This window comes from Ambystoma mexicanum, chromosome 5q (assembly GCF_040938575.1).
Source record: "Ambystoma mexicanum isolate Mex_15411 chromosome 5q, UKY_AmexF1_1, whole genome shotgun sequence".
Lineage (NCBI taxonomy): Eukaryota > Metazoa > Chordata > Amphibia > Caudata > Ambystomatidae > Ambystoma > Ambystoma mexicanum.
This window is the reverse complement of record NC_090933.1, coordinates 1,268,420,146-1,268,435,114: the sequence shown is the minus strand read 5'-3', so window position 1 is coordinate 1,268,435,114 and position 14,969 is coordinate 1,268,420,146. Positions and strand designations below refer to the sequence as shown.

The window sequence follows — 14,969 nt, the reverse complement described above, 5'->3', positions numbered from 1 at the left end:
TTTTCAACAGATTGTTCCATATTTGTAATGGGAGTGGACTCCGGTATGCCAAGGATGCGCACGTTATTGCGCCGCAACCTTCCTGCTAGGTCATCATTTTTAGCAGTGATTTTCTTGACAGTTTGTTGTAGAAGGGAGACCTCCCTTGGTAAGCCCAAAACCTTGTCCTCCCATGCGCCCACATAATTTGTCTATTTGCACCGCAGATGTCTCTACCTTGGAGGTCAAGGCATCCATTTTTGTGCCAAGGAAGTCTGTGCTATTTTTCAGGGCCAGTAGAGTATGGTTAAGGGCTGTAACGTCCAGCTTGGAGGGGCCCGGAGCGGCCAGCTGAGGAGGCGGCGGTGCATCCATTTTGGTGTATTAGTCCAGCTTAGATTGTTTCTTGGGGTTCACCTTCACGCCCCACAATGGAAAATGTCAATAATCCCAAACGTTCGGCCAAAGCTTCTTCTTGTGTGTGCACGCGTACCTCGTGTTGCCAGCAAGCCAAGCAGCGTGTCGGTCATGCTGAGATCAACCAGCACAGCATGTTATCAAAACACTCCCCGCTCCAACTCTGCATGTATGCTCAACATGCGAGAATAGTTCTGCTGTGGCACTGTTGAAAAAATCTGCCCGTAATCAGGGGACCCGGCGGCGCTCTGGCGATTCCAGCACCCAGAGCAGCCGCGCTCCAGGTGAAGGATAATAGTTTGTTTCACTTGCGAGTCGCTGGGAAGCCTTCAGAGCTTGAAATATACCCTCATTCGCGAAGTCATAGCCCGCTGGCAGACCGCCAGGCTTAGTGGGATGCAGCAGGCGGCGGCGCAGGTACACAAGAGTGGTCGCGGTTCAGCACAGGCATCCACCAGTGTTGCTACAGGGGGAGAAGAGAGCTTGGCTGAACCTGTTGGACCCTCTCCGGGGGGCAAGGCCTCTGCACTCGCGGCTCACAGGACAGATCCGGGATGTGCCTCCACCCGGTCAGGTGAGCCTCGCACTGCTTCCCCAAGCACAACGATCACCTGCAGTGGTGGAGCGCGGGGCTGCAGGGGACACTAGAGGCCCACCTGAATGTTCGCTACGGCGGGGCCGGTGCAGTCGGCACAGGTACTGCCAAGCCGTCGGCTCCTCACATCCTCAGGCCACATGTATTTGCCACAGGTTCCGGTGATTAGGGAACTCTGCTACGCCTGCTGCCCCGTTCACACACAGGCCGCGCACGGAACCTCCGACCCCGCACAGCCGCAGTTTCCCTCGGCTCACGGGTGTTTCTTTTCTCCAGTACCACTACAGACCCCCCATAGAGACCTTGAATGGTTTTTCGGGTGCAGGAAGGCGAGGATATGCGGAAGGATAGTTGAGCCCCAACCAGAGCTCTTTCAGGCAGCGACCATCTTCAACATCGCACAACAGCACCCCCCTCATGTAGAATTAACTTTCTGGATCAGGTAAACAACCATTAGAGACATCTAGAAGACTTTTACTGTAAAAAGCTAAATTTGCGCCATGCTATGTCCCAGCTCCTGGTTCCCCAGTGGTAGCTGCTGCCTACTAGGTGATGCCCTAAAACCAGCAGCTTGTTTTAGCTCCTTCGCATGAAATTGTAATTTCGACCCCTGTATGCTCAGCAAATTCATATTATTTTACACAACCAAAATAAATATATGGGATTTCATTGAACTTTTAGCGCATTAAATACCTTAATTTGTTTCTTCATATGCTTTGGGGGTCAGAATGTTCAGGTGAAATCCCTACTGGGGGTCAATGTCAGCTGACACACGTGGTGAAGCACTGTATTCCTCTTGACACCTGCATTTTGATGCCATCTCTTGTGCAGTGTTCTATTTTTGGGGTTTGCACCAGGCTCCGCTGCCACTGTCATGGCCGTCTGGCGCTCTGGCGGATCTGAGAGAGGTGGGTGGGTGGGTGAGGTTAGTGGAGGGAGATGAGAAAGTGCAAGATAGCTTTGTGGCTGTGTTGATGCGTGCAGGCCGGAAGTACTCTGCGTTCTGTGTGAGGATCATTTTCTAGGCTTTCTGTGTCAAGAGCAGAGGAGCATTTGTGTCTGAAAGGGTTCCTCTTGTGCCCATGGTGATAGGAAGCATTGACCCTTGGTTGTAGAGGTGCTGTATTCTGATCTCTGATGTCTGCTGTGAGGGTTGTTCCGTTGTCATGTGGGGCAAATGGGAGCAGAGAGCAAGAAGCAGGAGTGGGGGTAGACAATGGCAGGATGAAGAATCTGAAGGCAAGGGGAGAAATAATTTTGGAGAGGGGGCAAATAGAGACACAGTAATGGGCTGATGAAGTGTGGTAATATGTCCCATCAGTGGGCGAGTGGGTGTGGTGATGTCCTTACTTCCCCTTGACCAGGGACAACTATCCATGTCTCTCTCTCCCTCTCTCTCTACCTCTCTCTATCTCTCGCTATTGCTCTGTCTATCTCTCTCTCTATATATATATATATATCTCTATCTACGTTTATATCTCTTTATCTGTCTATCTCTCTATTTCTCTATTTCTCTCGCTCTCTGTCTCTCTATCTATTTATCTATCTATACCTTCTCTCTATCTCTCCCTCTGTGCATCTCTCTCTCTCTCTCTCTCTCTCTCTCTCTATCTACCCCTATCTATGTATATCTCTCTATCTTTCTATCTCTCCGTCTGTCTATTTCTCTATGTCTATCCCATCATCTATCTCGTTATCTGTATATCTCTACATCTGTATATCTACCTATATCTATGTATCTCTCTATCTCTCGTTCTATCTGTCTCTCTCTCTCTCTCTCTCTATCTCTCGTTCTATCTCTCTCTCTCTCTCTCTCTCTCTCTATCTCCCTGTCTCCCTAGCTCTGTGTCAATCTCTCTCTCTCTATCTCTCCTCTGACTATCTCTCTCTCTCTCTCTCTCTCTCTCTCTCTCTCTCTATCTCTATCTACCGCTATCTATGTATCTCTCGCTCTATCTTTCTATCTTTCTATCTCTATCTGTCTCTTTCTCTCTGTCTATCTGGTCATCTATCTATCTGTTTATCTGTCTATATCTATGTATCTCTCTATCTCCCTCTCTATCTCTCTATCTCCCTCTCTATCTCTCTTTCTCTTTCTTTCTCTCTCTCTCTCCCTGTCTATGTCTCTCCCTGTCTCTCTATCACTCTGTCTATCTCTCCCTCTCCTCTGTCTCTCTCTCTCTTATCTCTCTCTATCTACCTCTATCTATGTCTCTCTCTCGATCTTTCTATCGCTCTCTCTATTTCTCTTTCTCTGTCTCTCTCTCTGTCTATCTAGTCATCTATCTCATTATCTGTCTATCTCTCTATCTCTATCTCTATATCTATCTATATCCATGTATCTCTCTATCTCCCTCTCTATCTCTCTGTCTCCCTATTTCTCACTCTCTCTCTCTCTTTCTCTCTCTCGCGCTCTCTCTCCCCATATCTCCCTTTCTGTTTATCTCTCTATCACCAATTCGAAAGTGCAAACAACCCATCAGGCATCTGGAATGATCATTGGGTATTTGTTCTGTGAGCAGGAGATTAGCATGAAATGTTGCTTTTTATATGATAGTGAGTAGGGCCATGAAGTTGGTTCTGAGATAAAACAAGTGCCTCGCGCCTCGTGCCTCGCTTATGGACATGAAGCCAATGCAGGGATGATGGGGTCATGCCTGGGAGCATGTGTGACTACTCGAAGACCGCTGACAGCCAATGGAGGCAGGCCAAGTGATAAAGCATTACAGTAGTCCATTCTTATGACAGCACCGGGCCGGAAATAGTCAGACAATTCTCCCTAGAAATGAATTTCCCAATTTGATGAAGAAACATCCAAAAGTAGTTGGAAGATGTTACTGCAGTCCAGACCTGTTGTTTCATAGACAGTGTGGAGTCAAAGGAGACTCCCATACCTTTAGCTTTGCAAGAGGTAGGAAAGGGTGCAGCTGAAATAGGAATTCCACTGTATAAGCATTTTGATCAAATTTGGTGGCCTTCTCTGTTTCAGATTTGTTGCAGCTCAGCCAAATATCTTGCGTCGAATCCCACAATTCTGTCAAAAAGATCTTTAGTTCGTATGGTTTCAAAAACCTGTATCTGGGAGGCAGAGAAGGGCTTTCCTTGTGGCAGGCAGTTTTATAAGATAAAATAGTCTTTTTATAATGCGCTTAAAACCCAGAGGTTTCTAAGCGCGGACCCGGGGATCGAACCTGTGTTGCTCCATGTCATCGTGCTTCCAAGGCGAGCACGTTGCCCCTGAGCTATCCTCCTGAGACATGACCTCTTATATCTATCAACAGTTTACAAATAAGATAGAGAAGTAACTCACCTGAAGGATCCTGTGGATAAGATGAACCTCCATGTTGGGAGGGCATGGCCCGTCCCCCGTAAAGGCCAGCAATGCTAAAAGGACAACACAAAGTTCACAGTTAGTTCCATGTTACTCAGGGAATCTGCTAGTGGCCTCATCGCAGCATATCCGCAGCAGGATATGGTCCTTCTAGCAAATATGAACCCCCCACAAAGCCGCTCTTCACCAAGTTCCCTCAAAATGCTGCTCTCTCATGAGGATCTCTTTATGCGCACTATACCTTCCTCACAAGGTAGTGTGGGTGGTGCACAGCTCTAGTCGGCTTCTACTATTTTGGTGCAAGACGCCAACTAACATATGCCGGGTGATGTTACGCCTTATTTACTGAACAGCAGCTCTTACAAAAATGCCTTATTGAGGTGAGGTACAAACAGCAGTGGTCAGGATCAGTTGTGCACAGTGACGCGTGCCATTTCAGAGCAATCTGTTTACTTTAATGTATAGCATCCCATCATCAACTTATTTTTTCAATTATTTTAGTCATTAAGGACTTTTAGCACATGGAAGTTATTCTTGGCTTCCTCTCAACCAATCAGAAGGTTCGGAGTGCAGCCACTTGCTGCAGATATTGGCTGCATGCTTAATATTTAACCCTGACGACCGGGGCCAGGTAATTCCGCTCAGGCTTTAACGTTAGCCCTGGGGATTACCTGCCCCAGTAAGGCCCCTGTCTGGAGGAGGCTATTGTTATTAGTATCCCGGGCACTTTGTACCAGGATACTAATCATTTTTTTTTGCAATTTCTTCACTTGAAAAGAACTACAGAAGAAAATGGCCACCATGGATCAGGGAGAAGGGAACTTCACATAGTCCCTTCTCCGTTTCCATTATGGACATTGCCACGGTGGAGCAGCGCCGGGAACAAAGTGTTCCCAGCACTGACAAGGGATGAAGGAGCGCAAGGTAAGTGAGGATGGGGGGGGGGCGAGTGGGGGATGTGGATATTGGGCTGGGAGGAAGAAGGGGAAGGGGGCGGGGTTCACACTTATCTCAGTATAGGCAGGGAAGATGGTGCTCTCCCGCTTCCAAGGAGGCTCGGAGCAGGGGTTTTCGTTGGGAGCCTCCACATTGACTGAGAGGCTGTCCCCCCCACAGCTGTGTACTAATGTGACTTCAAAGGCAGACAGAAAAACAACAAAAAGCAATTTTCAAGCAAGAATTCTTTTAACAACACATGGGCCTCATTACAAGTATGGAGGTAAGGCAAGAACAGCGCCAGTATCGTTACCGGCACCATTGCTACCGTACCGCCATGTTAGGAGATCTGCTCGCGGGTGCCCTTGCAGCCACGAGGTCTGACCTGGATGGTAGCACCGGTACCATTATTAACGGTACCGGTGCTACCACCCTCCCCATTCCCATTCAGCCCCATGGGGCCGAATGGGGATGGGGAGTTGCTTATTACCGGCACCCGCGAATGGACAATTACCGGGCCCGCCAAACTCGGCATGACCCGGTAATTGCCCATTTGCGGGTGCCGGAAAAAAATGGATACCGGCAGCAGCCATGCCTGTATTACCGCTAGCCTTGTAATGAGGCCCATTCTCTCTCTTTGAGGATTTATTTTCAATGCAACATCGGCATTAATACACCAAAGAGGAAGCTAAAACAGGTGAAAATGATTTCACTTTCTTATATAGACGGGTTTTACCAGGTGGTCGAAGTGGGCGGGAGCGGTTGGGAGCGGTGCTCCTCTATTTGTTTTATTACGCTTCACTGTTCCTATACTTTTATTTTAAAATGAAACCGTTCCGGAATGGTTTCATTTTAAAATAAAAGGGTAAGAGGAAGTTAAAACTTGCCCTTCAGTGCACTGCATCGGGGCAGCTGGGAGGGGTGGCTTTAATATTTATCATGCCCCTTACGAGGTGCGAATGGTGGGTGATTAGAAAGGGGAGGGCGTGTAAAGCTGTATGCTGTGGGGGACAACGAATAAAGTTAATGGGGTCATTTAAAATTAATTTTTCATTTTATTTTGCTTTGTTTCTTTCAGCCTTTACACAGTGGTAGGGGTAGAATTGAGGAAAGGTGGGACCCAGGTAGGGTTTGTATTGGGTGTGGGATGGGGTGATGGGATGGGGTTTATGGGGGGCAGGCCAGCAGGGAACATAGTTCCATTACCACTGTACTTTTGTACACCTCGATCACCGTTTTACCTTTAAATCACACCGAATGCATGTTTATATAAAAACCTTTCCGGTTGAAAACAGTTCGCAATAAAAAATATTTTAAATATTACAAACTAAAATCAAATGTTAATGACTAGCAGGGTTTGAGTATTTATTTTAGTCACTATTAAACATTTTCTACTTGACAACCACCACTTTAAAAACTATACTGCAATTACGAGTAAGTGCTAATAGCCTTATAGACATGGGGGGGGGGGGCAGGGGGAGTCATTATGGCTTGTGATAATGACACTTCCCCTACCTCTGACTCCATACTGTGTTGGGGGGGCATTATTGCACGATGATGACCCCTCCCCCTCGGTAAATAAGGCTACATTACAACATGCTTATAGCACTGGGAACTAGTTTCATGGTGCAGGGGTTGGCGGGGGAAAACTGACTGATGTATACAGAAGGGATGTAGGAGGAAGGGGGAGCTGGAAGGTGGAATATTTCATGGCAGAGATATGAAAAAATCAGAATGGGGTTCTATTCTAGGATAAAACTTAGGCGACCCTTTGGGGAGTGTGTCACCAAGTTCCAGCATTTTGGGGCAAATGCATTCCTAAATGGTATGGCCCACTGGAAAATGCAGACCATCTTTGTGTGAGTATTTTACCATGGAGCTGCGATAATGCTGTCAATGTTGATGTCGGAACGGCCAAAATGTCACAGTTCCGTACTTCTGTTTCTTGAGAAGCTTGAGGTGTCTGGATAAACATGAGCTTCAGCGCAGCACTATTTCAAAATGGAAAAGCATTCCTTTAAGTTATGGCACGGGCCTCATTACGAGTTTGGTGGTTTCTGGGTGGTAAATCTGCTCGAATACCACCCAACTGTATTACCGTTACCGCTACTTAGTCCGGCGGAATTGCCACTGGATTACAAGTGCTGGTGGTGGAGTGAACCCGCATTTTCTTGAGTCCATAGGTCTCAATAGGGCATTTTTCAGCGGAATTTTGCAGAAAGCTGGGGATTCTGCAGAAAGCTGGGGGATTTTGCAGAAAGCTGGGGATTTAGCAGAAAGCTGGGGATTTTGCAGAAAGCTGGGGGATTTTGCAGAAAGCTGGGGGATTCTGCAGAAAGCTGGAGGATTTTGCAGAAAGCCGGGGGATTCACATCAAGGTCATGGCTGGAGATTAATTCTCCAACTTTCCACAAATCCTTTAGTTGGGCGGTGAGGTAATGCGGCTGTATACGGTAATACCACCACATTTAACCTGCACCGCTCAGCTTGTAAGGAGGCCCCTATTTGGAGTGTGTGTGTTGGGAGGCGACTCTCATGGGTTGAATACATCTCACAGTTTAAGCACTCATTCTTGAATGACAGAGCCGCAACCATTATGACTTTAAAGGTAATTTTGTCACTAACTCAGAAGCAATGAATGAATACAAAATATAACCTCTTTGCTTCCCTTTTTTCAGATATCCCCTCCTCCCCCCTCACTTCTCTCTCTTTTCATGGAGTGAATGCTGTTTGATTGGATGTAGGCGTGTGCTATAAATTGTGTTAATGGCTATGAATACATTTTTGTGTAAATTTAAATTAGAGTATTAGTATGTAAAACACTTTGGGCCCAATTCATGGAATTTTTTGCACGGTTCAAAGTGACTTTGCACTGCTGAAAAGTGACTTTGCACTGCCGACACAAACCCTGATTCATGGAACTGTCCAAAGTGTATTATTGCAGTACAAAGTCAGTGAAAAGTTCATTTTGTACTGCAAAAATTACTTTGCAATGAGTTTGCAATGAGGTTCCATGAATCAGGGTTTGTGTCGGCAGTGCAAAGTCACTTTGAACCGTGCACAAATGTGCATGAATCAGGAACAACATATTTCAGTTAAATATCAGTGTCATATAGTCATGCATTTTTGGCGTATTTCTTGGGGTTTACACCTCTGAGCTCGCGTTAAAGTATTCCTAAGTAATGATACAGAATTCTACATTTTAACAACTGTTTAGCCCTTTGCACTTTTCTAATTACTCGGTCACATGTTGCAACATTGCATTCTTGTTACGCTTTTGATTGGTTGATTCTAATCTACCATTCTTTGCTGTGCTATCGCTAAAGCGAAAACAAAATCATACATTGGTTTCAGCCTATGCATTTGTTGTGTAACATAACTAACTGGAAGGCAATACAAGGTCATGCTTGTGTGTCAGTTTTATGATACTGCGTCCACTGTTTGGCTCTTTCGGTTTCATGGTTTATAGGAGCAGAAATGTACCAAGCAAAAAAAAAACACACCGCGTAGTATCAAGCAAACGATCGACCTAACCTCTGAGCCGAACATTGGAGAAGACACAGAGTTTGTTTCACTTCATTGTAATCCTACTCTCTATATCATTCTCGAAGGATGTCTGTGCACTGGGGATTAGGGTGCAGTGGTAGTGGAGGAGTTTGGATGGGTAGGGGGTGCAGGGGATGCGGGAACCACAGATGGTGAGAAATAGGGTTAATCAGAACGATCAGCGAATGGTGGGATGTCCTTTGAAGAGTAGGCTCTTAGGCTTCTTCCCGAAGTGTGGGATAGCGAAGGGGAGTCATATCTGCGTTGGTGAGCAGCAGGAGAAGGCGGATAGCTGGCCTAAGCTGCCATAGTGTCAGAATCCCTTTGCAACATTAGTGTGGCCCTTCCCTACTTCTACTCAGCATGTCATCATGTGCACAGCTGGAAACAGTATTCCCTGATCGCTTAATTATATTGGGATGGGTAGATTAATGCGCAGGAGAATTTGTCGAGATCAATTTCAACAAATTTCTTCAATCGAATTTCGTCACAAATGTATGCAGGGGGGGTGAGTAAGAGTAATAAATAAGTTGGGGATTAAAGGGGGGCTGTGGTGGGTCTCCCCTTGCATATATTTGCGGCAAAATGGTTAACATAAAAATTGTTGATATCGAATTCAACAAATTCTCCTCCATCAAATCACATAGAATCATTATTTTTGATGTGCCCTTGGCAATTTCCATTGGTAGTAATTTCAAAGCAATTTGTTGGACTACGAAGCAATTGATGAATGCTTCGTAGTCCAACTACGAAGCATTCATCTTATTTTCTGGCTCCGCATTTGCATTTCGCCAACAGACTCAGCCTGTTATTTCATGAACGCCTGTAGACCTTACAAACACGCTCATACCAATGAGCCTTTGCCTGTTCACATGTTCACCGACAGGTTCTCCAACAGTCAGATCCACTCTGCTCTATGAAGGATATGCTGATTTTAGTTGTCTGGAGTTATTATGCCTGCTCCACTCATCACATGTTGCATCCACAGGACACTTCTGGCAGTCATTCAGTTGCTCCAGCGCTGTGTGATTAAGGGGTCATCAGAGGTAGGAATTGCAAACTCTCTTTTTATACCAATGAGCCATGCCTTCTAGCACCCAAAGCTAAGGAGACACCGCATGTATGTGCATTAACCTCCTCCAACAGGAACCAACAATGAACTCATGGCCAGGGTTCAGTAGCCCAGTAAATGCTGTCAGGGGCATACATTAGGGGTCGCCAGGTGTTGCACATCTGACCCTATCACCCTGACTCTAGGACCTCTCTATATCTGCTTCTGTGGTATTTTGAATTGACTTTGTATGTATTGCCATTGTAAGATTACTCAACCACTCTCTTTAATTTCATTAGGGTCACTGGTTGTCGCCGGGTCACCTCCTGTGAGATGGGGGAAGATATTGCATGGGGGGGAAGATATTACAACTCTGAGTCCTATAATAAGGGGAAGGAAATGCCATATGGCTGTAAGTGTACTGGGTGTTTGTGTTTGCATTGACACTTGCATGGCTATGTGATGCAAGGGGACCCCCAATGAAATGAAATGTGGTCTTAGGGCTGGATTCATGTTAAGCCACTACATGTGAGTGTGAGGTGCCTCGGCTCTAGTGAGGCAGGACTGGTGCAAATGCACACTTATCTGTAGGGACACATGCAGAGAGAGTGTAAAACGCTCGACAGTGAATTGCACTGATTAGAAAAGTGAACCAGCCCCTAGGAATGCCTGCTTAATACGGTCCTATAGTGAACCAACCCCCAGGAATGCACGCTTGGTACAGTCCTATAGTGAACCAACCCCCAGGAATGTATGCTTGGTACAGTCCTATAGTGAACCAACCCCCAGGCCCATGCTTGGTACGGTCCTATAGTGACCCTATCCCCAGGAATGCATGCTTGGTACGGTCCTATAGTGAACCAACCCCCAGGAATGCATGCTTGGTACAGTCCTATAGTGAACCAACCCCCAGGAATGCAAGCTTGGTACGGTCCTATACGGAACTAACCCCCAGGAATGCATGCTTGGTACGATCCTATAGTGAACCAACCCCCAGGAATGCATGCTTAATACGGTCTCATAGTGAACCAAACCCCAGGAATGCATGCTTGGTACGGTCCTATAGTGAACCAACCCCCAGGAATGCATGCTTAATACGGTCTCATAGTGAACCAAACCCCAGGAATGCATGCTTGGTACGGTCCTATAGTGAACCAACCCCAGAAATGCATGCTTGGTACAGTCCTATAGTGAAACAACCCCCAGGAATGCATGCTTGGTACGGTCCCATAGTGAGCCAAGCCACGGAAATGCATGTTTTGTACAGTCCTATAGTGAACCAACCGCCCTGGAATGCATGCTTAGTACAGTCCTATAGTGAACCAACCGCAAGGAACGCATGCTCGGTATGGTCCCATAGTGAGCCAACCCATGGGAATGGATGTTTTGTACAGTCCTATAGTGAACCAACCCCCTGGAATGCATGCTTGGTACGGTCCTATACTGAACCAACCCCCAGGAATGCATGCTTGGTACGATCCTATAGTGAAACAACCCCCAGGAATGCATGCTTGGTACGGTCCCATAGTGAGCCAAGCCAAGGAAATGCATGTTTTGTACAGTCCTATAGTGAACCAACCGCCCTGGAATGCATGCTTAGTACAGTCCTATAGTGAACCAACCCCCTGGAATGCATGCTTGGTACGGTCCTATAGTGAACCAACCCCAGAAATGCATGCTTGGTACAGTCCTATAGTGAAACAACCCCCAGGAATGCATGCTTGGTACGGTCCCATAGTGAGCCAAGCCACGGAAATGCATGTTTTGTACAGTCCTATAGTGAACCAACCGCCCTGGAATGCATTCTTAGTACAGTCCTATAGTGAACCAACCGCCAGGAACGCATGCTCGGTATGGTCCCATAGTGAGCCAACCCATGGGAATGGATGTTTTGTACAGTCCTATAGTGAACCAACCCCCTGGAATGCATGCTTGGTACGGTCCTATACTGAACCAACCCGCAGGAATGCATGCATGCCACGGTCCCATAGTGAGCCAGCCCACATGAATGCATGCTTTGTACACTCTTATAGTGAACCAACCCCCAGGAATGCATGCTTGGTACGATCCTATAGTGTACCAACCCCCAGGAATGCATGCTTGGTACGTCCCAATGCTTATCCTGAAGAAGCACAGCAGAGAAAATAATGGCTTGCTCAGTGAAAGCACCCCACACCAAAGAACATGCTTACCTTGGAAGCATTCAAGAGCCATTTCGTTAACCTCTGGGTCCGAATGGGGAAGCAGAGGTTCCAAGAGGGTCTTCTGAGATAAAAAGAAAAGAAACAATGGAGAGACCATTACAAATGACGCCCCAAACCTACTTAATAGGAGACCTATCGGCAAGGCTGAGGATCAGTAAATACAAAAGCGGATGCAGTTCATAGCTCCACTTAATTAATACTATTCACTATTTGATTTGCACAACAGATGTTGCTAGCATCAAGTACACAGTTTTGGGCTATAAATAAAACAACTGTACGCAAAGTGCTGCTAGCCTACACCTGAGTCTCCACCAGGGTTGGCCTTGTATCCTGCTCAGGAAATGGACTGCAGAAACAATAGATGCCATCTGCCTGGAAAAACACCTCTTCTCCTCAAGAAAGAAAGCCGTGGCTAGATGGTTCACCCCCACCTTAAAGCAATGAAAAGAACGAACCGTAAACTTGGACACGATTGGAGGAAAAACTACGACCAGTGCAAAAGAATAAAATAAGGACTACAAATTCGATCATACAAAGGCGAAATTCTTGAAGCTAAAAACAAACACTACACTGAAGGAATCAGAAAAGCCACCAACACTCAAAGAGTTATTCAACATCGTAAATGAGAAGAGAAACCCACCCGGATGCAACAACTCACCAGTATACTCCCAACAACTATGCAGTGATATCGCAGATCACTTCAAGAACAAAATCACCAACATACAGCGAGTCATACAAAGCAGACCAATCGACCAATTTTACCAGGCGTCCGATCCGGGTCCCGCAAAGGAAAGCTTGTAATAGGCGCTCCCGTAATGAAGGGGGCCGGTCCCGTACCGGCCCCCTTCATTCCGGGAGCGCCAGGGTCGTAATGAGGCCCCATGTGTTTTAAAGTTCATACGAATTGTGAATTTGCAATGGGGATATTTGGCACCTTTTAACTCTACCCTTCCGTTGACTGGGTCTAGAGTCCCGGCCTGCAAAGGTAAGATGCCACAGATTTGACCTGGCTACCATTATAGTGATAGGTCACTGTTGCACCCTGTCCACCTCATTGCATCTCTCATACAAAGTTAATTATATCCCCATCCACAATACAAATATAACTCAGCCATGTCCCACAGTTCCACCTTGAGAAGCCTGCCAGCTTCAGGGAAAGACATTCTGCCAGGGACAGTCACGAGAGCTGCGGGGCGAATCGATGGAATCAGTAGAAAATGTCGAAATAAAAAAGAACGTATGCCATAATTGTTCAAATTTCAGCAGTGCGAAAATTACGTACGGCTGGAATAGCCGAACAATTATGCCATATGTTCACATTACAGTGATGAACAAGGGTAGCAAGGGTTGCAGGAGACAAATAAAGACATTGGAGAAAAAAAATGAAAAAAATGACCGCGTGGTGCAGGTTCACGTGCCGCCGTAAGAATCGGGGTGGTTTTCCCGAGGTAGAAATGTTCGAGGGAGAAATGACTGAAGATTATTTGTTCGAAATAATCTTCGGTCATTTCTCCCCTGATCATTTCAGATGATCCCAAACCCTCTCCCCACACCCCCACCTCAACCCCCTACACACCCCCACCCCCTTAAATACCTTTCCTTCTGTCTCATTTGTCCCTGCAACGCCAGTTCCCTTTTACTTCCGTGATCGGGAACCAGTGCTGCAGGGTCCTTTTCTTTTTTTATTTGTCGGGCAGCTGCGAGGATGTCCTCCACCACCACTGCTCACTATACTGTATAGTATTGTGAGCTGTAGCGAGGTGTTGCGGGGGACCGAGGGACTCCACTGCAGCCTTTTGTTTTTTTGGGTCAGCTGCGGGGGTTCCCTCTGCAACTCCCGCTCACCATACTGTATAGTATGGTGAGCCGGGTGTTTTGCAGCCTTTTTTTTTTTGGACTGCAGGACAGCTGCGGGGGACCCCCCTGCAACCTCTATTCACAGTATATATAGTAAGCAGGGGTTGGGGGGACACCCCCGCAGACCCCGCAGCCCTAAACCAAATCCAGATGACCTAACCAACCAAAAGTCTGAACGAAGGTCGAACATTTGGTGGTACATTCTTTCGAACTTTTAGTTGTTAGGTCATTTGGATAAAGTCATTTTGGCCGAAATCCCGCCGTAAGGTAACTAAGGGGAGTACGGAGGGGGTGATCACATTAGTGAGGGAGACGGGCCAAGGTGAAAATGGCGAAAGGGAAATGTGGGTAAATAAACTCTGGTTTTTCCTTCCGCTGACTTTTCCCTTTCGACATTTTCCCGTATATCCAAATCAATCTGTGCTGGAGTAATATAGACCTCAACCCCCATCAAGTGTGTGCGGAACATTCCAGAAATCTTCCAGAAGCTTTGGAGGACTTGTTCCAACAAGTCAAAAGAGATGTGCGATGCGACCACAGGGATCTACGAAAGGAAAAATTCAAGGGGTGACGAGCTGGTCACAGCAGGTGCACACACATTCTGTCCAAATGTGGTCACGTGTGGGCCTCCCATTGCTCATCATTGTGCTTTGGTCTTAGGGGAGTGCTCGGGCAGCAGAAGCGATTAGATATGAGAAGGCAGACTGCCGCACACTGGGTGAAGAGTTCTATAAAGAGTTGGTTCTACATGCATGATTTGTTGCTGAAATAAAGAGTCTGCAGGGAAGCACCTGGGCTTCGTAGGGGAAGACAGTAGGGAAAACGTGGATATCGCCTCTACGGAAGGGATCTGTCATACAGAATTTGTGGCCATTTGGATAAAGTCTAATTCTACCCAGACCTATTTGCTACCAATGGTGATATCCCTGATGTTGGATCAGCCTACACAGGTCCTTGTAAATGGCACTAGGGCACCATCTTCTGAAGACAGGTCACACGTCAGGCATACTGGAAACCCCTTGTTCTGAGGATTTGACGGGGTGCTCACATTCC

General features: G+C 46.7%; 1 protein-coding gene across 1 annotated transcript in view; it reads right to left on the bottom strand.

Moving 5' to 3' along the window:
- The window catches only part of LOC138498703 (uncharacterized), a 95,745-nt gene that overhangs the window by 69,528 nt on the left and 11,248 nt on the right, over positions 1-14,969 (bottom strand). Inside the window, exons 4-5 of the mRNA XM_069622350.1 lie at positions 12,048-12,120; positions 4,302-4,375 (exon numbers count right to left, since the gene is read on the bottom strand). Of these exons, the coding sequence (XP_069478451.1) occupies positions 4,302-4,375; positions 12,048-12,069 (96 nt within the window). The 5' untranslated portion in view covers positions 12,070-12,120. The remainder of the gene's footprint in view (positions 1-4,301; positions 4,376-12,047; positions 12,121-14,969) is intronic.